The sequence below is a fragment of the Triticum urartu genome, chromosome 6A, assembly GCF_056163025.1.
Source record: "Triticum urartu cultivar PI428250 chromosome 6A, HENAU_Tu73, whole genome shotgun sequence".
Lineage (NCBI taxonomy): Eukaryota > Viridiplantae > Streptophyta > Magnoliopsida > Poales > Poaceae > Triticum > Triticum urartu.
In genome coordinates, this window is record NC_141878.1 from 160,725,090 (window position 1) to 160,749,580 (window position 24,491).

Below are 24,491 nucleotides of genomic sequence, written 5' to 3' on the forward strand. Positions count from 1 at the left end.
CATAATAGATTCATAAGGTAATTTAATTTTCTTTCTAGGAAAGTGTTTCTTGCCTTTCCTTAACGGAAATTGGAATCTAATATTTCCTTCCTTCATATCAATAATTGCACCAATCGTTCTAAGGAAAGGTCTACCAAGAATAATAGGACATGAAGGATTGCAATCTATATCAAGAACAATAAAATCTACAGGCACATAATTCCTATTTACAACAATAATAACATCATTAATTCTTCTCATAGGTTTTTTAATAGTGGAATCCGCAAGGTGCAAGTTTAGAGAGCAATCATCAAAATCACGGAAACCTAACAAATCACACAAAGTCTTTGGAATCATGGAAACACTAGCACCCAAATCACACAAAGCATAGCATTCATGATCTTTAATTTTAATTTTAATAGTATGTCCCACTCATCATAAAATTTTTTAGGGATAGAAACTTCTAACTCAAGTTTTTCTTCATAAGATTGCATCAAAGCATCAACGATATGTTTAGTAAAAGCTTTATGTTGGCTATAAGCATGAGGAGAATTTAGCACGGATTGCAACAAGGAAATACAATCTATCAAAGAGCAATTATCATAATTAAATTCCTTGAAATCCAAAATAGTATGTTCATTGACATCTAGAGTTTTGATCTCTTCAATCCCACTTTTATCAATTTTAGCATCAAGATCTAAAAACTCCAAATTTTTAGAATGCCTTCTAGGTAAAGGTGGATCATATTCAGTCCCATCATTATCAAGATTCATATTGCAAAACAAAGATTTAATAGGGGACACATCAATAACTTTTAGATCTTCATCTTTATTATCATGGAAACGAGAAGAACACGCTCTTATAAAAAAATCTTTCTTAGCACGCATCCTAGCGGTTCTTTCTTTGCACTCATCAATGGAAATTCTCATGGCTTTGAGAGACTCATTGATATCATGCTTAGGAGGAATAGATCTAAGTTTTCAAAGAATCAACATCAAGAGAAATTCTATCAACGTTCCTAGCCAACTCATCAATCTTAAGCATTTTTTCTTCAATCAACGCATTAAAATTCTTTTGCAAAGTAATAAATTCTTTAATATTAGATTCAAAATCAGAGGGCATCTTATTATAATTTCCATAAGAATTTTTGTGGGAATTACCATAATTATTAGAGGAATTACTAGGATAAGGCCTAGGATTAAAGTTTCCTCTATACGCGTTGTTACCAAAATTATTCCTACCAACAAAATTCACATCCAAAGATTCATTATTATTCTCAATCAAAGTAGACAAAGGCATATCATTGGGATCAGAAGAAACACTTTTATTAGCAAATAATTTCATAAGTTCATCCATCTTTCCACTCAAAACATTAATTTCTTCTATCGCATGCACTTTCTTATTAGTAGATCTTTCAGTGTGCCATTGAGAATAATTAACCATAATATTATCTAGGATTTTAGTAGCTTCTCCTAAAGTGATTTCCATAAAAGTGCCTCCCGCGGCTGAATCTAAAAGATTTCTAGAAGCAAAATTCAATCCAGCATAAAAATTTTGTATAATCATCCACAAATTCAAACCATGTGTTGGGCAATTACGTATCATTAATATCATCCTCTCCCAAGCTTGTGCAACATGTTCATGATCAAGTTGCTTAAAATTCATAATATCATTTCTAAGAAAGATGATCTTAGCGGGAGGAAAATACTTAGAGATAAAAGCATCTTTGCACTTATTCCACGAATCAATACTATTTTTAGGCAAAGACGAAAACCAAGCTTTAGCACGATCTCTAAGAGAAAAAGGAAATAGCTTCAATTTAACAATATCATTGTCCACATCTTTCTTCTTTTACATATCACACAAATCAACGAAGCTATTTAGATGGGTAGCGGCATCTTCACTAGGAAGGCCGGAAAACAGATCTTTCATGACAAGATTCAGCAAGGCAGCATTAATTTCACAAGATTCAGCATCGGTAAGAGGAGAAATTGGAGTGCTAATAAAATCATTGTTTTTGGTATTGGTAAAGTCACACAATTTAGTATTATCTTGAGCCATCATAACAAGCAAGCAATCCAACACACAAGCAAACAAGGAACGGGCAAATAAAACGGCAAATAGAGAAAGAGAGGGGAGAGAGAGAGAGGCGAATAAAACGGCAAGGGTGAAGTGGGGGAGAGGAAAACGAGAGGCAAATGGCAAATAATGTAATGCGGGAGATAAGGGTTTGTGATGGGTACTTGGTATGTTGACTTTTGCGTAGACCTCCCCGGCAACGGCGCAAGAAATCCTTGCTACCTCTTGAGCACTTGTGTTGGTTTTCCCTTGAAGAGGAAAGGGTGGTGCAGCAAAGTAGCATAAGTATTTCCCTCAGTTTTTGAGAACCAAGGTATCAATCCAGTAGGAGGCTATGCGCGAGTCCCTCGCACCTACACAAAACAAATAAATCCTCGCAACCAACGTGATAAGGGGTTGTCAATCCCTACACGGTCACTTACGAGAGTCAGATCTGATAGATATGATGAGATAATAGTTTTGGTATTTTTATGATAAAGATGCAAAGTAAAATAAAAGAAAAGCAAATAACTAGGTATTGGAAGATTTAATATGATAAAGATAGACCCGGGGGCCATAGGTTTCACTAGTGGCTTCTCTCAAGAGCAAAAGTATTTTATGGTGGGTGAACAAATTACTGTTGAGCAATTGACAGAATTGAGCATAGTTATGAGAATATCTAGGTATGATCATGTATATAGGCATCACGTCCAAGACAAGTAGACCGACTCCTGCCTGCATCTACTACTATTACTCCACACATCGACCGCTATCCAGCATGCATCTAGAGTATTAAGTTCATAAGAACAGAGTAACGCCTTAAGCAAGATGGCATGATGTAGAGGGATAAACTCATGCAATATGATGAAAACCCCATCTTGTTATCCTCGATGGCAACAATACAATACGTGCCTTGCTGCCCCTACTGTCATTGGGAAAGGACACCGCAAGATTGAACCAAAAGCTAAGCACTTCTCCCATTGCAAGAAAGATCAATCTAGTAGGCCAAACCAAACTGATAATTCGAAGAGACTTGCAAAGATAACCAATCATACATAAAAGAATTCAGAGAAGATTCAAATATTGTTCATAGATAAACTTGATCATAAACCCACAATTCATTGGTCTCAACAAACACACCACAAAAGAAGATTACATCGAATAGATCTCCACAAGAGAGGGGGAGAACTTTGCATTGAGATCCAAAAAGAGAGAAGAAGCCATCTAGCTAATAACTATGGACCCGAAGGTCTGAGGTAAACTACTCACACTTCATCGGAGAGGCTATGGTGTTGATGTAGAAGCCCTCCGTGATCGATGCCCCCTCTGGCGGAGCGCCGGAACAGGCCCCAAGATGGGATCTCGTGGATACAGAAAGTTACGGCGGTGGAATTAGGGTTTTGGCTCTGTATCTGATCGTTTGGGGGTACGTTGGTATATATAAGAGGAAGAAGTACGTCGGTGGAGCAACAGGGGGCCCACGAGGGTGGAGGGCGCGCCTGGGGGGGTAGGCACGCCCCCCTACCTCGTGGCCTCCCTGTTGGTTGCTTGACGTAGGGTCCAAGTCTCCTGGATCATGTTCGGTGAGAAAATCATGTTCCTGAAGGTTTCATTCCGTTTGGACTCCGTTTGATATTCCTTTTCTTCGAAACCCTAAAATAGGCAAAAAAACAGCAATTCTGGGCTGGGCCTCCGGTTAATAGGTTAGTCCCAAAAATAATATAAAAGTGGATAATAAAGCCCAATAATATCCAAAACAGTAGATAATATAGCACGAAGCAATCAAAAATTATAGATACGTTGGAGACGTATCACAGGACTAGGGGTGTTATCTCCTAGGAGAGCCCCGAAACTGGGTAAGATTCGCGTGCGTGCATGTCTTCGCCTCATCCCGTTTCCTAGCACCGGCGACGTCCTACTAGCCCCCATCATGATTAGCCATCCTTTGGCATATGTCGCACCAAACCCCCGACACCAATCATATTCATGCTCAACACAAACACCAAATAACATTTATTTAGGTTCAACACTAACCCCGAAGGTAGAGGGAGTATGTGATGGTGATCTTATCAACCTTGGAATATCTTCCAACACACATCGTCACTTCGCCCTCAACTAGTCTCTGTTCATTTTTGTAACTCATGTTTTGAGTTACTAATATTAGCAACTGAACTGGTGTCAAATACCTAGGGGTTACTATGAACACTAGTAAAGTACACATCAATAATCTGTATATCAAATATACCTTTGTTCACTTTTCCATCCTTCTTATCCGCCAAAGGTTTGGGGCAGTTCCGCTTCCAGTGACCATTTCCTTTGTAGTAGAAGCACTCAGTTTCAGGCTTAGGTCCATACTTGGGCTTCTTTCCGGGAGCAGCAACTGTCTTGCTATTCTTCTTGAAGTTCCCCTTCTTCCCTTTGACCTTTTTCTTGAAACTAGTGGTCTTGTTAACCATCAACACTTGATGCTCTTTCTTGATTCCAACCTTCGCTCATTTTAGCATTGCGAAGAGCTCGGGAATCGTTTTTGTCATCCCTTGCATATTATAGTTCATCACGAAGTTCTAGTAACTTGGTGATAGTGACTAGAGAATTTTATCAATCATTATCTTATCTCGAAGATTAACTCCCACTTGATTCAAGTGATTGTAGTACTCAGACATTTTGAGTACATGCTCACTTGTCTGAGTACATGCTCACTGGTTGAGTTATTATCCTCCATTTTGTAGGCAAAGTACTTGTCAGAGGTATCATACCTCTCAACTCGGGCATGAGTCTGAAATACCAATTTTAACTCTTGGAACATCTTATATGCTCTGTGGCGTTCAAAACATTTTTGAAGTCTCAGTTCTAAGCCATGAAGTATGGTGCACTAAACTATCAAGTAGTCATCATACCGAGCTTGTTAAATGTTCATAACGTCTGCATCTGCTCCTGCAATAGGTTTGTCACCTAGAGGTGCATCAAGGACATAATTCTTCTGTGCAGCAATGAGGATAATCCTCAGATCACGGACCAAGTCTGCATCATTGCTACTATCATCTTTCAACTTAATTTTCTCTAGGAACATATCAAAAAATAAACGGGGAACTACATGGCGAGCTATTGATCAACAACATAATTTCCAAATACTATCACGACTACGTTCATGATAAATTTAAGTTCAATTAATCATATTACTTAAGAACTCCCACTTAGATAGACATCCTCGAGTCATCTAAATGATCACGTATCCATATCTACTAAACCATGTCCGATCATCACATGAGATGGAGTAGTTTTCAATGGTGAACATCACTATGTTGATCATATCTACTATATGATTCATGCTCGACCTTTCGGTCTCAGTGTTCTGAGGCCATATCTGCATATGCTAGGCTCGTCAAGTTTAACCCGAGTATTCTGCATGTGCAAAACTGGCTTGCACCCATTGTATGTGAACGTAGAGCTTATCACACCCGATCATCACGTGGTGTCTCAGCACGAAGAACTGTCGCAACGGTGCATACACAGGGAGAACACTTATACCTTGAAATTTAGTGAGGGATCATCTTATAATGCTACCGTTGTACTGAGCAAAATAAGATGCATAAAGGATAAACATCACATGCAATCAAAGTAAGTGATATGATATGGCCATCATCATCTTATGCCTTTGATCTCCATCTCCAAAGCACTGTCATGATCACCATCGTCACCGGCTTGACACCTTGATCTCCATCGTAGCATCATTGTCGTCTCGCCAACTGTTGCTTCTACAACTATCGCTACCGCTTAGAGATAAAGTAAAGCAATTACATGGCGATTGCATTTCATACAATAAAGCGACAACCATATGGCTCCTGCCAGTTGCCGATAACTGTTACAAAACATGATCATCTCATACAACAATTTGTATATCATCACGTCTTGACCATATCACATCACAACAAGCCCTGCAAAAACAAGTTAGACGTTCTCTACTTTGTTGTTGCAAGTTTTACGTGGCTGCTACGGGCTTCTAGCAAGAACCCTTCTTACCTACGCATCAAAACCACAACGATTTTTCATCAAGTGTGCTGTTTTAACCTTCAACAAGGACCGGGCGTAGTCAAACTCGATTCAACTAAAGCTGGAGAAACAGACACCCGCTAGCCACCTATGTGTGAAGCACGACAGTACAACCAGTCTCATGAACGCAGTCATGTAATGTCGGTCCGGGCCACTTCATCCAACAATACCGCCGAATCAAAGTAAGACGTTGCTGGTAAGCACAGCTCACTGTGTTCTACTCGTGCATATAACATCTACGCATAGACCTGGCTCGGATGCCACTGTTGGTGAACGTAGCATGCAATTTCAAAAAAATTCCTACGCTCACGCAAGATCTATCTAGGAGATGCATAGCAACAAGAGGGGGAGAGTGTGTCTACGTACCCTCGTAGACCGTTAAGCGGAAGCGTTTATCAATGCGGTTGATGTAGTCGTACACCTTCACGATTCGTCCGGATCAAGTACCGAACGTACGACACCTCCGCGTTCAGCACATGTTCAGCTCGATGACGTCCTCGCCTTCTTGATCCAGCAAGACAGGCGAAGTAGTAGATGAGTTTCGGTAGCACGACAGCGTGGTGACGGTGTTGGTGAAGAACAATCTCCGCAGGGCTTCGCCAAGCACAACGGAAACTATGACGAAGGATAAACTAGAGGGGACGGGGTTGCCCGCACACGGCTTGGTGATTCTTGATGTGTTCCAGGTGCTAGCCCTGCCCCTCTATTTATATGTTGAGCCCTGGGGTCGAAACTTGGAGTAAAAGCCTCCTCAAAGTCGGTTTTGCCCGCAAGGAAGAGTCCTTCTCAGACTTCCAGGACCAGACGCCATGGTCCTTGGCGTCTGGCCCAGATGCCATGGGCCTCGGCGTCTGGCCCAGGGCCAGACGCCAGGGCATCCGGCGTTTGCCCCCCCGGCCTCCACAAAACTCATTTTGCACCGACCTAAACCCCTGTGGGCTTCACCCCTTGGCCGAACCATATCATCCTATATATCAATCTTTACCTCCGGACCATTTCGGAGCTCCTTTTCATGTCCGTGATCTCATCCGGGACTCCGAACAACATTCGGTCACCAACATACATAACTCATATAATACTATATCGTCAACGAAGTTAAGAGTGTGGACCCTACAGGTTCGAGAACTATGTAGACATGACCGAGACACTTCTCTGGTCAATAACCAATAGCGGAACCTGGATGCCCATATTGGTTCCTACATATTCTATGAAGATCTTTATCGGTCAAACCGCATAACAACATACATTGTTCCCTTTGTCATCGGTATGTTACTTGCCCGAGATTCGGTCGTCGATATCATCATACCTAGTTCAATCTCGTTACCGGCAAGTCTCTTTACTCGTTTCGTAATGCATCATCCCGTGACTAACTCATTAGTCACATTGCTTGCAAGGCTCATAGTGATGTGCATTGTCGAGACGCCCAGAGATACCTCTCCGATACACGGAGTGACAAATCCTAATCTCGATCTATGCCAACTCAACAAACACCATCGAAGACACCCGTAGAGCATCTTTATAATCACCCAGTTACGTTGTGACATTTGATAGCACACAAGGTGTTCCTCCGTTATTCGGGAGTTGCATAATCTCATAGTCAGAGGAACTTGTATAAGTCATGAAGAAAGCAATAGCAATAAAACTCAACGATCATAATGCTAAGCTAACGGATGGGTCTTCTCCATCACATCATTCTCTAATGATGTGATCCCGTTCATCAAATAACAACACATGTCTATGGTCAGAAAACTTAACCATCTTTGAATAACGAGCTAGTCTAGTAGAGGCATACTAGGGACACTTTGTTTTGTCTATGTATTCACACATGTATCAAGTTTCCGGTTAATATAATTATAGCATGAATAATAAAAATTTATCATGATATAAGGAAATAAAATAATAACTTCATTATTGCATCTAGGGCATATTTCCTTCACGGCGGTGGGCGCCGTCGACGACGTCTGCCCCGCTCTCCTTGGCGTGGCACCCGCGGCCGAGCAAGCGGTCCCTCCAGGAGCGCCCCGAGCCGCCGCTGTTGTTTTCGTCTTCGTGGTCGCACCGTGAAGCCCCACGGATGGGGCCGCCACAGCCCGCAGTCGGGGCGCGCTGAACCGAGCGGCGGCCCGGGCCTTGGCCATCTTCTACGCACGCCACCCATGAGCCCGGCTCGACACGCGGCATGGGGCAATCGTCGGAGGAGGAGGAGGAGGAGGAGGGCAGCCCGCTCTAGCCGAAGTGCGACGAGCGTGGCGAGTGCGGGGTCCAGTCCTCCACCAGGTCGACGTGCACCAGGAGGTCGCAGCAGTGCACTCCTAGTGGCGGGGGGGACGCAACGGTCTAGAGGAGTGAAGCCGATCACCTCGCCGACGCGACCGGCGCCGCGCTTAAGCACCCAGAGCGCGCGCCTCATCGGGATGTGGGCCACATCCCAAACCCAGAGCTAGCAGGCGAAATGCTTGGTGTGCCCCCGCTCCAGCGTGCGCGAGTCCAGGCGGTCAATGCGGCCGAAGTCGTCGAAGGCCTCCTCCGCCCCTTCCAAGGACCAGAACTGCATGGGAAGGTCCTCGATGACGAGGCACACGTGCAGGTTCAGCTTGAGGATCGCCGCGTGATCGTCTTCATGCCAGGCTCAGACGAAGTACTTGCCGCCGTCGACCTTGAGCACGCAGCGCCGCACCGCGTCGTCCCAATGCGCGGGGAGGTCAAAGTGGACGAGGAAGGCCTCCAGGTGGTGTGCGGTGACACGGAGCAGGTGGGCCGGAGTGCTGAGTTGCTCGAAGATGGCCTTGTTGACCGCCATGGGGTTGGAGGAGTGGCGGCGATCATGCGCGGTGAGCGTGACGGCGTGCTGGCGTAGGATGAACTCGTCGCGCTCGAGGGTCGGAGTCGCCATGATCACCTTGTTGCTGGAGCGAGGCTGCCGCGCGGGGTCACAGTGCAGCGGGCGGTCCATCGGCGTCGGCTCCGGCGCTGGCGGAAAGCGCAGACAGTCGCGCATGGGGACCCGAGGAGGCTGCGGCCCCAACCTGGCACGGGCGGAGGCGCCTGGACCCCCGTTCTTTGGATTTTGAGGACACTCTTTGCTGAAGTGCCCGGCTCGCTTGCAGATGATGCAGCGCAGCGGGTCTCTGTAGTCGGCACGGCGGTGGAGTTTGCTGAGGCAACGGAAACACTTGCCCCTGAACTGGCTTAAGAAGGCCTCGCGGCTGCCAACCGCATTGAAGCCCTGGCGACGGTCCGAGCACTGCTCCTCCAACACAATGGCGGTCGGCAAGGCCATCTTCGAGCACGCCTTCCGGTTCTTCCTCGAGGTGACCTCTGTCCATCTCCCTCCATCACCCGCTGCTTGGTCGAAGGGGAAGGGCTGGCCAGGGGGGAGGGGAAGACCACAACGGATTTGAGGCGGCCATCCTCCATTGGGGGGGGGGGGGGACTCGCTCAGATCCGCCAGTCCGAGGCGCGCCCCCACCCAAGGTTGGCCATCCCGTCGCAGGATTTGCGGCGTCAAGGCCGAATCTGACACAGCCGCCATTGACGCAACGGATCCAGAAAAGGGGGCCGAGAGGGACTGCCAGGCCGAGGGGTGCCGCCAGAGGAGGGGGAGCAGCACCGGGAGGGGCCCGCCGCGAGCGGGGGGTGGGGGAGCGGGCCATGCGGCCGGATTTGGTGGCCGCCGGGGCCGGAGCGGCCAGCGGCGGGAGCGTGGCTATCCTAGCGGAACTCCTTTTAATTAGTTGCTTTTCCTATATAACCACTATGTCATCATCACTATCGACGAGATCTCTTTGGACACCATTTGCTTTCTCTACAATTTTTCACTACATCACCTAGATTGTATGGTGGGCGGAGCATTGTTTGTTGACACTCTTTTCTTTTAATACTCTTTGATTTAAAATAAGTGTCGTGATTTTAATTCCATGACCTTTATTTTGAATCAGATGGCGTAACTATTTGTCGACACTCCTGGCTGCTGACTGCCTGACTGCATTCACCGAAACTGCTTTTGCTCTTTGAAACTTGAGTTCAAATTATGTTTGCTATTGCCTACTACTAGTAGCAAAAATTATTATTTTTCCCAAAAAAAGTCGATTCAATGGATCCTTTGCAGCGAAATACAAATCAAAATACAAATTTGCCATCGTACCCGGATTCTCTAAATGTTTAGAGCCATCCATTCCATCTCCACCGTCACCTCCCCCGACTCGGTGTGCTGCAGGTTCAGGGAGACCTCCTGCTTCACCTTGCCTCCGGTCACCATGACAGCGCTGTCGGCGGTTAGAGCGTTATCGTTGGACTTGAGCCACCGGCCGATCTGTATGTCGCCGAGCAGTTCTGGATCTCCAAACGATGCTGCCGCATTGATCATGGGCTGCAGGTCGATCTCGGCCTCCCCCATCAGGTCGTCCTTGGACACCATGTCGTGGTCCAACACTTGCTAGTTGTGGTCAAGAGTTGATAACAAAAGGATCTAGTTAGAAATGTAATTTTTGGCCATAAGATTAGATCTGAGTTTTGCGTTTGTTTCTTAGTGCTAAGGTTCTCATGAGATTATTGTTACCAGCTTCAGAGGCCCGTACTTCTGAGGAACAGAGAGCTTGAGTTCTTCATTCCAGACAGGGTTCAGGTTTCCTTTGATCACTGAAGTCTGTACTTTCTGTACACAACAACGCTCACATTTTCAGATTTGCTAAATGACTCTGCAAGAATGTCGAAATCTCGATGTCAACAAGACTTTGCTATGTGATTACCTGTTGTCCCAGGGTCAAGACAACATAAGGGTCGCTGCTAGACATATCTCTGATAGCTAATTTGGTGCCTCCAATGACTTTGACATTCAGTATCCCGATGAACTCAACCATGCCAATCTGCGGAGAGGAGGAACATGTGATATGTATAACATCCTAAGAAACAAAGAGATTGTCTTAATTACTTAATTTTCAATCTTGGGGCAGCCTTGCCTCACTCTTGGAGCTACCAGAATGTGAGTTGGATGCTTGTTTTCCGGCATCGCTAGGATGATTAGAGACGATCCGTAAGCTTGGCTCCAGGAATTCTTGAAGTTCATATTTGGACCTGAAACATTGAGACAGTAGTTAACAGTGGTAGTAATATGGAGTTCATGAACGAACCATTTTATCGATCGGATTGTAAATGCCCTTTATGGAGTTTTTGCAAGGTATACAACCATTTGCTAAGTTATGCTAGGCGATCAAACTGGAAACTGCAAGGTATAAACTGAACCATAAGGAAGTTCCATCTGAGAAACAAGATGAAATACTTGATAAACTTTTGTCGCTCTTCCTGGGCGGAATCTGGGTGTGGCTTGCGGTAGCCTTCTGGGAGGAAGGCCTCATAGATTGCGTTGGCTTGCGAGTTTCCACCAACTTCTACCATCGAGTCAATTTCATCGTCAGACCACTTATCTAGTGTCACTGACATGACCTGGGCCAAGGGAAAAAAAGGTTAACTTACGACTTGTTTGGAACTCATTGATTCTATAAATCAGCTCATTCCCAACAGTTAAATCGCAACAAAACTGATATGGTAATGAAGGTAAGTGTGTTCTATCCTGCAGCTATCTTACATGATGCGTGCTACTTGCAACTACAAACATTGGTTGCAATGTTAATAATTCCTCCGTCCAAAATTACTTGTCGCAAAAATGGATGTATCTAGACGTATTTTTAGTTCTAGATACATCCAATTTTATTCATTTCTGTGACAAGTAATTCGGGACTGAGGGAGTACTAGTTTACACACTTACTGGTTGATAATTTTTTTTAAAAGGGATAAATACACACATAAGATTATCATTGAGTTGCAGCTAGTTTAACCTTTGAGATATGTGTACCGAGACTTCTGTGAACGCCAGAACATTTTACGCATATGAATACTCCAATATTAGCTGACCTGTAAGGAAATACTCGGTTATTTGCAACGAAACATGAGTGAATAAACAAAAATAAAGAAAATTCTAGTACTTTCTTGTGCAAAAGCATATCAGAACCAAAAGGGGGTACGTATAAAATGTCAGAAACAATGAGAATCAGGCTGATAACTAGCTAGTCATTACTGTTTGAATAATGATAGCTTAAATCGTGACTCACGCCCAATTGGGATCAGGTGCACTGCAGTCAGCACAAATGCGATTTTCACTTTTCTGCAATAACTCCTTCAGCTTTGCCATCTTACCTGCAATTCAAAGGTGAAATTTGAGTTCACGGTGCAAGATGGATTGGGCAAGTGACCTGATTTGATCTTAATAGCCAGCACTCAAATATCTAAGAGATACACATATCTGTGTATATCCCAAGTCCGCGCATGACTGCTAACATTCTTTTAAATCTCTCCCTAATTCATTTACAATAGTGCTCACTGCTCCACAAGTAATTCTCAGTCTTGTGTCACACGAACATTGCCACACCGCACACATGCCCAACCATATTATTTTTTAGAAACTAACTAGTTTTTGCCAAACAACACTACCACAACAAGGGTGCTGCATTGGCGCGACGGAGTGGGCGCGCGGCAGTGATATTTACCACCATGCGTGTAAAAATGTTTGAATTCAAGAACTATTAACTGGAGTAGTAACAAAGCGGCCCAATGACGAAAAAGAAGAAGCGAACACGCTATATGCCGTTTACTCCTGCATTTCCTTTGCAACTCCAAGATAAGTCAGTCCTGCTGTATATATACTGTTCTGAAAAGGTCTCTACCTGAAGCCATCCCAGCATCACCATGCCCTCCACTCATCTCAGCTGCCAGCCCCTGCAAAGATGTCTTGCACTCATGTTAGTAATGGGGATCATGCAGATTTAGCAGTTTCCTTCTAGAATCAGTTAAGCAAATTGGGGAATTCAATCCACCCACCCAAAAGAAGTTCAGTTTGCAATCAAGCAAGAAAGGATTAAGGAACTATTTCAATATGGGCTGAACCCCTTTCTATCTATTGATGATACATGATATCCATCGACATTCCAGGAGGTTAATCCTACCCTACTATGGAATCCAACGGAGGACCAAGACGAATTGTCATCGTCAAGCCATGTTGTAGTACTACGGCAGAAACGAAACCAAGAAATGGTCTTGTTTTTCCCTCGTATTAGGATCGGATCATATGGAATCAGAGATTGGAGAAACCAAGAAAGAATTTGCTGGGTTGCCTACCTCGGATCTCTCCCCTTCCGGTTGCCTGCGAGAGGGTTCTTCAGGGCTACCAACCTGACTCCTCAGATCTCTCTCTCCCTCTCTCTCTCTCTCTCTAGAACAGCTGCGGTCCACGTGGCCTGGTCGGTAACTTCACCTAATACGCAGTACGCAGATTATCCATTAAAAAAGCTTGGCTTTGCACTTGGCGTTCATGCTACCTTTGACTTGTATTTTTTTAAACATAGTACAGTTATAAATATTCACATACGCACACACACTCGTCTTTATGAACGCATGCACATGGCTTGCGTTGTACATGCTTTTTTAAACTTTAAGGTCTTCTTTGGTTTAGAGGAATCTTGTAAAAATTTCATAGGATAAGATTTCTATAGAAAAAATTCCTTTAGAGCCTTTTGGTTTGTAGGAATGGAATCCTATTCCTATGAATGAATTCTTCCTATCCTCCACATTTCGGGCTTCTTTGATTTAAAGGAATTTTATAGGATTTCTGGAGGATTGAAATTCTTAGGATTTTTTCCTATGTTGGTCCTTTGATTCATATGATTGGATCCCATAGGAATTTTTCCTATGGAATCTTTTGTACTACATTTCATAGGAAATTTAACATCCACTCCAACCTCTTTTTACAATTCCTTTGTTTTTTCCGTGACATCAAACAATCATTGATAATTCTATAGGATTCAAATGGGCATTGCCACTCCAACCCTACACTTTTCCTATTACTACGTTTTCAAAATCCTACGAATCAAAGAGGCCCTTCATAGGAAAATAAACATTAGCCTAGACTCAATGGAAAAAATCCTATGATGTGAATCAAAGGGCATCTCTTTTCCTGTTCCTACTCATAGGATTTGAGATACATGTCATCTCATTTCCTATGACTTTCCTATTTCTACGATTTTTCTACCCTATGAACCAAAGGAGGCCTAGGATAGAAATTTTATAGGAATAGGAAAATCATAGGAAGTGAGATGACATGCATGTCAATTTCTATAGAGAAAGAGATGTCATTTGGTGCATAGGATAGGATTTTTTTCCATTGAGTCTAGGCTAATGTTTTTTTTCCTTCAAAACGTGAAGGATTGATTCCTATCCTACATAGGAATAGGAATCCATTCCTACAAACCAAAGGGCTTCAAAGGAATTTTTCCTTTGCAAATCCTATCCTATAGAATTCCTACAAAAATCCTACAAACCAAAGGACTGTTCATCATTTACCTCATGGCTAAAAATCCGACGACTCATTTGCTCAAACAGACCGAATCCCCTTCTTCACCTCTCTCTCCTCGCACAAGGACTACGACGACGGCTATGCGGAGGTGGCCGGAGGCGTGCGGCAGTGCCGGCCTGAGGTTGAGGGTGGCTGGATCTGGGCGCTTAGGGGCGGCTTGAGGGCGTAGGGCACGATGACAGCGCACAAAATTGTTGGGCGCGACAGTGTTGCAGCCTAGTGCTGCATGCATGCACCCTCGGGTTAGGTTCCCCAACCAGTTGTTTAGGGATATCTTCTTTTTCTATTTCGTTGGGTAGGATGTGCAAGTGGTTGAAGATAATCATTTGTGTGTTTGGTTCAAAGGATGAGTGATAGATAGGAGTTGTGGTGACCGAAGAGGATTTGCAGCACCTGAGTGCTCCGCACCCGTGTATAAACATTATTTTAAAAAATACTAGAAAATTTAAAAAATATGGGGTTTTGGGATATGAAATTCTATGAAACTTCATACAGGAGTAGATTGGGCGCCAAGGTTTGAGATCCTAAGATTTCAGATTTTTTTTACTTTTCCTGGTATTTTTTGAATTTAATTTTCGTATAGGGGGTGGAGCACCCAGATACTTCTGTGTATCTTCCTTATGATGACCCTTTTTATTGAGTTGGTGAGATTAGCTCATAACTACAACATAAAAGTACATGTTGATTCTGACAGCAACATAACTGGCAAATCATGTTAATATTTATAGACTGACGTTACAAAAGGCACTATTCAAATTACATGTTGATTTTGGTGGCAAAATAACTGTCAAATCATGTCAATATTTATAGAACTCGGTTTTGTTATACCATTTGTTTGGTTACAGATAGAATTGAGTGGTTATACAAGTTGTTTGATCTGAGGGATAGAACTTGCAAATCATGTCAATATTTATAGGTTGCTTGGGTTCCCCTCGGATCCTTGCGTTTACCCAAGGGGTCGAAACCCACGCAGAGACATTCACCAGGGAAACGAGCTCGACATTTCGACTACCAGTTTGAGGTAGGCCTACCCGAACCCCGCTCTTTCCTCGAGTAGAGGTCCCACACCTCGATACTCGTGGAAAATTTCCCCACGTCGTTTTTCCTGCATGATCTGAGCTTGCGACCCTCCTCCGCCTCGCTCTGTCTCCCTTTGGCGTTGCCTTTTCTATGCTCTTCTATTCATCCGCTCTACCACCAAATCACCATCCCAAGGCGTAGATCTCCCCTGTGGAAGGAAGGGGGTCACGTGTGCTCTAGAAAGTTTCCCTATCGGGATTTAGTACCCTGAGAACAAATATGCAAAACAACATCTCCCCGGAAAAAACTAAGATTGGGCACCAATCCTGCTGATTAACTAACCCTAGATGGTTACGGCAAACTCTCCCCTCCAGACTTCACCGGCGAGCCCATAAATTCGACTTCCCTTTGCCTGCCGCTCTGGCGGCTGGTGGCAGGGAGAAAAATCCCGGTGCCTCGCTTTGGCTAGTAGTTTAGGTTAGGGTTTATTAGTCCTCGCAGGTGCGGTGCTCGGGCGGATGGCGGCGCTTCTTCTTCGAGTTTGTCATCGGGGCTCCAATCCTCCTCGAGTTTGTCTGTACGGACATAGTCGACGAAGCACCGGTGTATGTCGGGGGAAACGACACCTACTGGATCACGAGGAATCCCTTTTTGCTATGTTTGGCGGGAGCGGGGCTGTGGAAAGAGCGGGATTGAGAGATTAACGCGGGAGGATTATCCAGGTTCGGGCCACAAGTGATGCGTAATACCCTACTCCTGCTGGTTTCTGTTTATCTGGTGTTCTTGGACTAGCTACAAGGCGTGCAGGGTCCAAAAAATCCGAATCCTCTCTCAGTATGCCGCGAGCCTCCTTTTATAGTCAAAGGGGCTGCCACCGTGGCACACAGGAGGTGGAAAGCTATATACAGTAGTCAAGTCTATCTCCTGGCACCGTAAGACAAACGCATTTAATGCGCTGCCGACTTGCCCTTCTTACTTTATCGGGGACAGCAAGGAAGCTCGTCCCAGCTGTCGCTGCCTCGCCTGGCTTCGATGCGCGTCCGAACTGACGAGGCGTGTAGCGCCACGCTGGCTGGCTGTTGAGTTAGTGTGGTGGCAGAGTCTTCACGAATATCTGCATGCCAGCACGCAGGTGCTTGCCGAGTCGGTCTAGAGGCCGCACATCGCCATGCAGGCACCTGCCTAGCTGGTGGGCTGGCGGCTACATGGGAACGGCGGTGTAGTCTTGGCAGATGTGGGCCTGGCTGTGGCCCCGCGGATGTTTTCGGCAAGTCTTGCCGGGGCCTCGGCAAGGGTCTTTTCATGGCATCGTGGTCGTCCCTGGCAAGGGTCTTGCCGGGGGTCTCGTGGGTATCCTTGGCGAGGATCTTGCCGAGGATCGTCGTCTTCTGGTTATCATCTACTCTTGTGTGCTTCTGGTCTCCACAAAGATCTGCATGCCACCATGGAGGCGCCTCCCGAGCCTCGGTTCCAAAGTGGTTGATGGTGTTCAAACTCTTGGGCTCAAGGGTGGCAGCTCTGCTGGCGTTAGGCAAGTTGCCCCGGCATGGTTCTTGCCGGGGGTGTGGAGGCCGCCCCAGCAAGGGCCTTGCGGGGGGTCACCTTGCCCCTATGGTCTTCATGTTTCTGGCTTGGAGTTGCTCTGGTTGTCTTATGGCTTTGTTTCCTTCCTCTGCCCCGCTAGGTGTGGCCGTAGGCGTGGCTCCAACTGCCCGCGCGCAAGTAAAGGGGTACAAAATAGGACCCCTCCTTTTGTGCACCGACAGGAGCCCCCGGGCCTGGGCCATACATAAGCGCGACGCATTGTTGGGCTAGGCCCAAAATGGTGCGCGGGCATGCGGGGCTGAGTTGTACTGTTGTAACTCCCTCGCCCGTCGCACTTCACCACGACCTGCGTTGAATGCGCGGCGTGGGGGTCATGCGTGACGTGGGGGTCATGCGTGGGGCGGTTGCTGCCCTCATGCGTCACATCATAGTAAATGGTAAAGAGGCGGCCCACGCCTTCCCCATAAAAGGGAGGAAAGCGCAGGGGCGCAGCTCATTTACTAGGTGGACTCGGGTCGTGGCCTTCAAGGTGCCCGCGCCCCACGGTCACGGGGTGGAATGCGGTCGCTTCAGTCGTCCTCTTGATTCCGGTTCGCTCGCCACGTGTCCTCCATGCCCCGAGGAGGGTAGGTGGTGGACACGGAGGGCACAGACCATAATGTGGAGGCGGGAAACTAGGTCGTCGCTGATTGGAGCAGCGGGTCGGTTCCGATTCCCTGCGCCCCTTGGCGGCCAGAGTGGTTGAGCGGGGCGGCCGAGCTTCGGCCCCGCCTCTTTATAAGAAGGGGAGGGGGACGGCGTCCTTCGATCCTTCAACACTCATCTCCTCCGCCTCGACTTCTTTCTTCCCTTCATCATGGCGAGAGGGCGTGCTGGTGCTCCGATGGCGGCGACGAGGGCCTCCGCTCGACAGCATGCCCTTCCTTCCCAAGAGCTCATGGCGGCGGAGCCAGACGCGAGAGGAAGAGGGAGGGGCGAGGCCGAGGCCGTCGTCTGCGGCCCCTCCTCCAATGGAGGGCCATGTCGGAGACCAGCCCCGCGAGTTCTACGTCAGGTTGCGCAGGCCAGTTCGCGGCCGTCTTCATCTCCCCACTCCGTTTGCTCGGGATATGGAGCTTGACCCACCTCAGGCTCTGAGGCTGCATATGAGGGGCTGCGGGAATGGCAGCATGCGGGTCGACGTTAACTTCCCAGCCCCTCATGTTATGTATCTCCGCCGTGGATGGAAGACCTTAGCCCGTGCCCATAGCCAGTCGGAGGAGTTCGTCCTCCAATTCAAATTGATGGAGGACGGCCTACTCTCTGCCAAGGTCTTCGGTCTCTTGGTAACTCGCTTAAGGTTTTGTGCGGAGAGCTCCTCTGACGGCGAACCCTCCTCCTCGGGCGGGAGTGACGAGGAGAACAGCGATAGCAACGATGAGGGCGTCAAGTGATACGTCTCCAACGTATCTATAATTTTTGATTGTTCCATGCTATTATATATTCTGTTTTGGATGTTAATGGGCTTTATTTTACACTTTATATTATTTTAGGGACTAACCTATTAACCGGAGGCCCAACCCAAATTGTTGTTTTTTTGCCTATTTCAGTGTTTCGTAGAAAAGGAATATCAAACGGAGTCCAAACGGAATGAGAACTTCGGGAACGTGATTTTCGGAACAAACATGATCCAAAGGACTTGGAGTTGACGTCAAGCAATCAACGAGGCGGCCACGAGGCAGGGGGCGCACCCACCCTCCTCGGTGCACCCTCCACCCTCGTGGGCCCCTTGTTGCTCCAGCGACCTACTTCTTCCTCCTATATATATCTACGTACCCCGCAAACATCCAGGAGCACCACGAAAACCTAATTCCACCGCCGCAACCTTCTGTACCCAAGAGATCCCATCTTGGGGCTTTTTCCAGAGCTCCGCCGGAGGGGGCATTGATCATGGAGGGCCTCTACATCAACTCCATGGCCCCTCCGATGATGTGTGAGTAGTTTACCTCAGACCTTCGGGTCCATAGCTAGTAGCTAGATGACTTATTCTCTCTCTTTGGATCTCAATACAAAGTTCTCCTGGATTCTCTGGGAGATCTATTCAATGTAATCTTATTTTGCGGTGTATTTTTCAAGATCCGATGAATTGTGGGTTTATGATCAAGTTTATCTATGAACAATATTTGAATCTTCTCTGAATTCTTTTATGTATGATTGGTTTATCGTTGCAAGTATCTTTGAATTATCAGTTTGGTTTGGCCTACTAGATTGATCTTTCTTGCAATGGGAGAAGTGCTTAGCTTTGGGTTCAATCTTGCGGTGCTCGATCCCAGTGACAGAAAGGGAAACGACATGTATTGTATTATTGCCATTGAGGATAAAAAGATGGGTTTTATATCATATTGCATGAGTTTATCCCTCTACATCATGTCATCTTGCTTAAGGCGTTACTATGTTCTTATGAACTTAATACTCTAGATGCATGCTGGATAGCGGTCGATGTGTGGAGTAATAGTAGTAGATGCAGGCAGGAGTCGGTCTACTTGTCACGGATGTGATGCCTATATACATGATCATGCCTAGATATTCTCATAATTATTCGCTTTTCTATCAATTGCTCGACAGTAATTTGTTCACCCACCGTAATGCTTATGCTATCTTGAGAGAAGCCACTAGTGAAACCTATGGTCCCCGAGTCTATTTTACATCATACAAGTTTCCCATCTATTTTATTTTGCAATCTTTACTTTCAATCTATATCATAAAAATACCAAAAATATTTATCCTATTATTATCATCTCTATCAGATATCACTCTTGCAAGTGGCCGTGAAGGGATTGACAACCCCTTTATCGCGTTGGTTGCGAGGTTCTTATTTGTTTGTGTAGGTACAAGGTGACTCGCGCGTGGTCTCCTACTGGATTGATACCTTGGTTCTCAAAAACTGAGGGAAATATTTACGCTACTTTACTGCATCACCCTTTCCTCTTCAAGGGAAAACCAACGCGGTGCTCAAGAGGTAGAATCAAGCGGGAGGATGTCGACTCTGACTGACCGCGACGTCCCCCTCCCTCGGCCCCGCGCCCTGCCGAGGGTCTTCCTCGTCAAGCTCTCCATCGGCGTGCTCCCCGCCACTCCCTTTTTTCCTTCATCTGCCGCACCTGGGAGGAAAGGGGCAAGAACGGAGATCACAGGGAACCTATCTTTCTTTTTAAATTGTAGGCACTTGCCAAATCTTAATTTCTATATAATGTAATCTCTCGAGCCCATGCTTGTATCTTGTAACCTTTGTACTTGCATCAGCATATTAATGAAAAAGTTTAGTCCTGCCGGTAACTCGTGCACGTGTATGTTCGTGCGGAGGCGAAATGCTTCCTTAGTGTAAATAAACGAGTCCTTCTGGCAAGCCACCTTACCGGCGCCCCTTGCGCCTGCCGGAGAATCACATCTGCCGGGTTATAGACAAAGGGCCTAGCCCCCCGTCCACCTCTTTTTGACAAGGGTCACCACGACCATTCTGACTGAAGCAACGTTCGAGTCGGAAATGGGAGCTCCCGAGTCCTTAAAGATGAGTGGCGAGGTTTTCTAATGCACAAGTCATAGGTTATGAATACGAATGGGCAAGAGGTAAACTTTATCTGTTTGGTTTGCCGGGGATCGCCATGCCGGGCGGTCTTCTCAACTTCTTGCCGGAGCCGGGTCCTTGGTGGGATCGTGCGTCTTCGCCGTGACTGGAAAGAAGTGAGGGCAAAAGCACGGAACCTCGGTGGTTCACTAACATTTACTGGAATCAAAAAGCAGTACACTGCCCTGGACAAGCATGCATATACGTATATACACAAACATGAAATCGTCAGGAAACTATACATACTAAGGGATTCCTTTTCCCTGACTGCACATAGGGTCTACGCCTGGCTCCGTACATAGGGTTACATGCCTCGGCGGCAAGGCTAGTACGAAATGGGGGTTGCCGAGGCTCCCGGCAACCGCGCCTTAGGGGTAAAACTTGCAAAGATGTTCAATATTCCAGGAGTTGCTCACCGGAATGCCATCTTCGGTCTCCAAGCGGACTGCGCCAGGCCTAGTGACTCGTATTACCCGATAAGGGCATTCCCACTTCGGCGTCAACTTGTTTGGATTCTTGGGGGATTGGATCCACCGAAGAACAAGGTCGCCTTCCTCAAGGCTTCAGGCGTGAACCTTGCGGCTATGATAGTGGCGCAAGGCTTGCTGTTATCGAGCGACTCGCATAGCAGCCTGAAGACGATCTTCCTCAAGGAGCGTCGCATCATCTTGGCGCAACTGCTCTTGCTCAAGCTCATCATAATCGAGCACTCGAGGTGACCTGTATATGAGTTCAGTGGGGAGAACTGCTTCTGCCCGTATACCAGGGCAAAGGGTGTCTGGCCAGTGGCTCGATTTGGTGTTGTCCTGATTGACCAAAGAACTATTGGCAACTCATCAATCCAGCGCCTTCCGCACTTGTGTACCTTGTCAAAAGTCCTGGTCTTGAGGCCCCGCAGCACTTCCGCATTCGCCCTCTCAGCCTGGCCGTTACTTCTGGGATGGGCAACAGAAGCAAAACAGACTTTGCTGCCGAGGTCTTGAATGTACTGCATAAAGGTGCGGCTCATGAACTGCGTGCCGTTGTCGGTGACGACTCTATTCGGCACACCGAAACGACGGACTAGTCCCTTGAAGAACTTGACGACGAACTGTGATGTTACCTTTCTCATTGGCTCCACTTCCGGCCACTTCGTGAACTTGTCGATCGCGACGTACAAGTACTCAAAGCCCCCGACAGCACGGGGGAAGGGGCCTAGTATGTCGAGCCCCCAAACCAAAAATGGCCAGGAAAGAGGGATTGTTTAAAGATCTTGGGCGGGTTGATGAATCTTCTTTGAATGGAACTAGCACGCTTCACACTTGGTTACTAATGCAGTTGCATCTTGGAGGGCGGTGGGCCAGAAGAAACCTTGCCAGAACACTTTGCCGACAAGAGCCCTTGACCCTATGTGGGAGCCACACATGCCTCCATGTATTTCTGCCAACAACCTTAGTCCGTCCTCCCGAGGAATGCACTTCAATTTCACACCGTTCGGTCTTCTTCTATAGAGGGCATCATCCACAAACTGGTACATGCTGGACCGACGGGCTAGTTTCTCTGCTTCTTCCTGCTCCTCGGGGAGCTCTCCTGTTTGAAGGGAACGGACAGTGGGTTGCTCCCATGCCGGAGCCTGGGGATCGACGTCAAGGACTAAAGGCTCATCTTCGGTCGTAAGGGCTGCTGCTTCTATGGCCAGGGCGTGAGGCCCTGCCGAGGGTTGCTGCCCTCCGGCAAGCTTGGGACTCCCGGCAACGTCCTTGCCGGTGGCTCTTGGGAGCTCAGCAAGAAAGTGTTTGCCGGGGCTCGCCTTCCTTCGTTTGTTCTGTCCTGGTGATGGTTTAACGGATGGGTGAGTTAACTGAAGCACAAAGGTACCTGGTTCCACAGGCAACTTGAGGGCAGCATGCTTTGACAGTTCGTCAGCAATGCCATTCTCCGCTCGGGGAACATGCTCTGCTTGCAATACGTCAAAGCGCTCTTCCAACTTCCTCACTTCATCCACATAGGCATCCATCAACGGTCTTTGGTAGTCCTTGTTTACTTGCTTGACGACGAGTTGCGAATCACCTCTGACGATGAGCTTTCTGATTCCAAGGTATGCCGCGATCCTGAGACCGGCCAACAACCCCTCATACTCCGCCATGTTGTTCATTGATTTTTCCCGGGGAAAGTGCATCTGGATTACGTACTTGAGGCGCTCTCCGGTGGGCGCAACGAGCAATACGCCGGCACCAGCACCTTGGAGTGAGAAAGCTCCATCAAAGTACATAATCCACTCACTGCTCATCTCCTTGCCGGGGAGGGTGGTTTCTTGAATCTCCTTGTCGGGCATGCGGTCCATTCTTCTATGAACTCCGCCAGGGCTCGGCTCTTGATTGTGGAAGTACTTTCAAACTTGAGGCCAAAGCTCGACAGCTCCAATGCCCACTCCACAATCCTCCCAGTCGCATCTGGGTTGTGAAAGATTCGTTGCAACAGGAGGCGCGTGACGACGGTGATCTCATGTGCTTGGAAATAGTGGCGCAGCTTTCTCGAGGCCATGAGGAGGCTGAAAAGTAGGTTCTTCATACCATAATATCTTGACCTAGCCCCCTACAAGAGGGAACTGACAAAATAGACTAGGTGCTGCACCATATTCTTCTTCTGTCCTACTTTTCTCATCTACTCAGACCCCGCCTTGCCGGGATCGGATCTCGCCGGTGGTTCTGTCTTGCCGTTGTCAGACCCTGCCGAGGATGGCCCCGGCCCGCCACTCGATGGCTCCGCTGCTACTGCTGCCTCTTCCTCAAGTTCCCTCTGCGCCACCAGCGCGGCACTGACCACTTGATTCGTTGCTACCAAGTTTAGCAGCAACGGCTCTTGCGGTTTGGGCGCGACTAGTATCGGCGTGGAGGAGAGATACCTCTTCAAATTTTGTAGTGCAGCCTCTGCCTCCGGAGTCCACTTTACTGGACCCGCCTTTTTCAAAACTTTGAAAAAGGGGAGGGCGCGCTCGGCGGATTTGGAGATAAATCTACTTAGGGCGGCAACGCAGTTGGCGAGCCTACGGACGTCTTTGAACCGCTTTGGTGCTTCAATCTGCTCGATCGCCTTGATCTTGTCGGGATTTGCTTCAATTCCGCACTGAGACACAAAGAACCCAAGAAGTTTGCCAGACGGGACACCGAACACGCACTTCTCTGGGTTGAGCTTGAGGTTGATCTTACGCAGATTTGCAAATGTTTCTTCTAGGTCTTGTATAAGCATGGCCCTGTCCTTGGTTTTGACCACTATATCATCCATATAGGCTTCCATATTTCTATGTAGCTGGGGCTTAAAACCAATTTGGACTGCTCGGGCAAACGTCGAACCGGTGCTCTTCAACCCGAAAGGCATCCGTACAAAACAGTACGTACCACATGGGGTAATGAACGCGGTCTTCTCTTTTGTCTCCTTTCACCATGAAGATCTGGTGGTATCCTGAATAGGCATCGAGGAATGACAACAGGTCACACCCGACAGTGGAGTCTACAATCTGGTCGATGCGTGGCAGGGGGAAAGGATCCTTTGGACAAGCTTTATTGATATCTGTGTAGTCAATACACAGCCTCCACTTCCCATTTGCCTTACGCACCACCACCGGATTGGCCAACCACGTGGGGTGGAGTACTCCTCTAACCAGGCCTGCCGCCTCCAACTTTCTGATCTCTTCTATGATGAACTCTTGTTGCTCCAAAGCTTGCTTCCTGACCTTTTGCTTGACGGGCCGCGCATGAGGACAGATAGCAAGATGGTGCTCAATCACCTCCCTGGGAACGCCGAGGATGTCGGATGCTTGCCATGCAAACACATCGACATTCGCCCGCAGGA

General features: G+C 47.1%; 1 protein-coding gene across 1 annotated transcript; it reads right to left on the minus strand.

Annotated features, from left to right (window-relative positions):
- Positions 1 to 10,138: 10,138 nt before the first annotated feature.
- Positions 10,139 to 13,446, minus strand: LOC125517391 (ADP-ribosylation factor GTPase-activating protein AGD12). The gene is made up of 9 exons (XM_087527237.1): positions 13,258 to 13,446; positions 12,807 to 12,858; positions 12,195 to 12,279; positions 11,922 to 11,997; positions 11,366 to 11,529; positions 11,046 to 11,160; positions 10,836 to 10,952; positions 10,646 to 10,741; positions 10,139 to 10,522 (listed from the first exon to the last, which is right to left on the minus strand). Exons 2-9 carry the CDS (start codon positions 12,841 to 12,843, stop codon positions 10,241 to 10,243), a joined length of 972 nt encoding a protein of 323 aa, XP_087383363.1. The 5' UTR covers positions 12,844 to 12,858; positions 13,258 to 13,446; the 3' UTR covers positions 10,139 to 10,240.
- Positions 13,447 to 24,491: the final 11,045 nt, after the last annotated feature.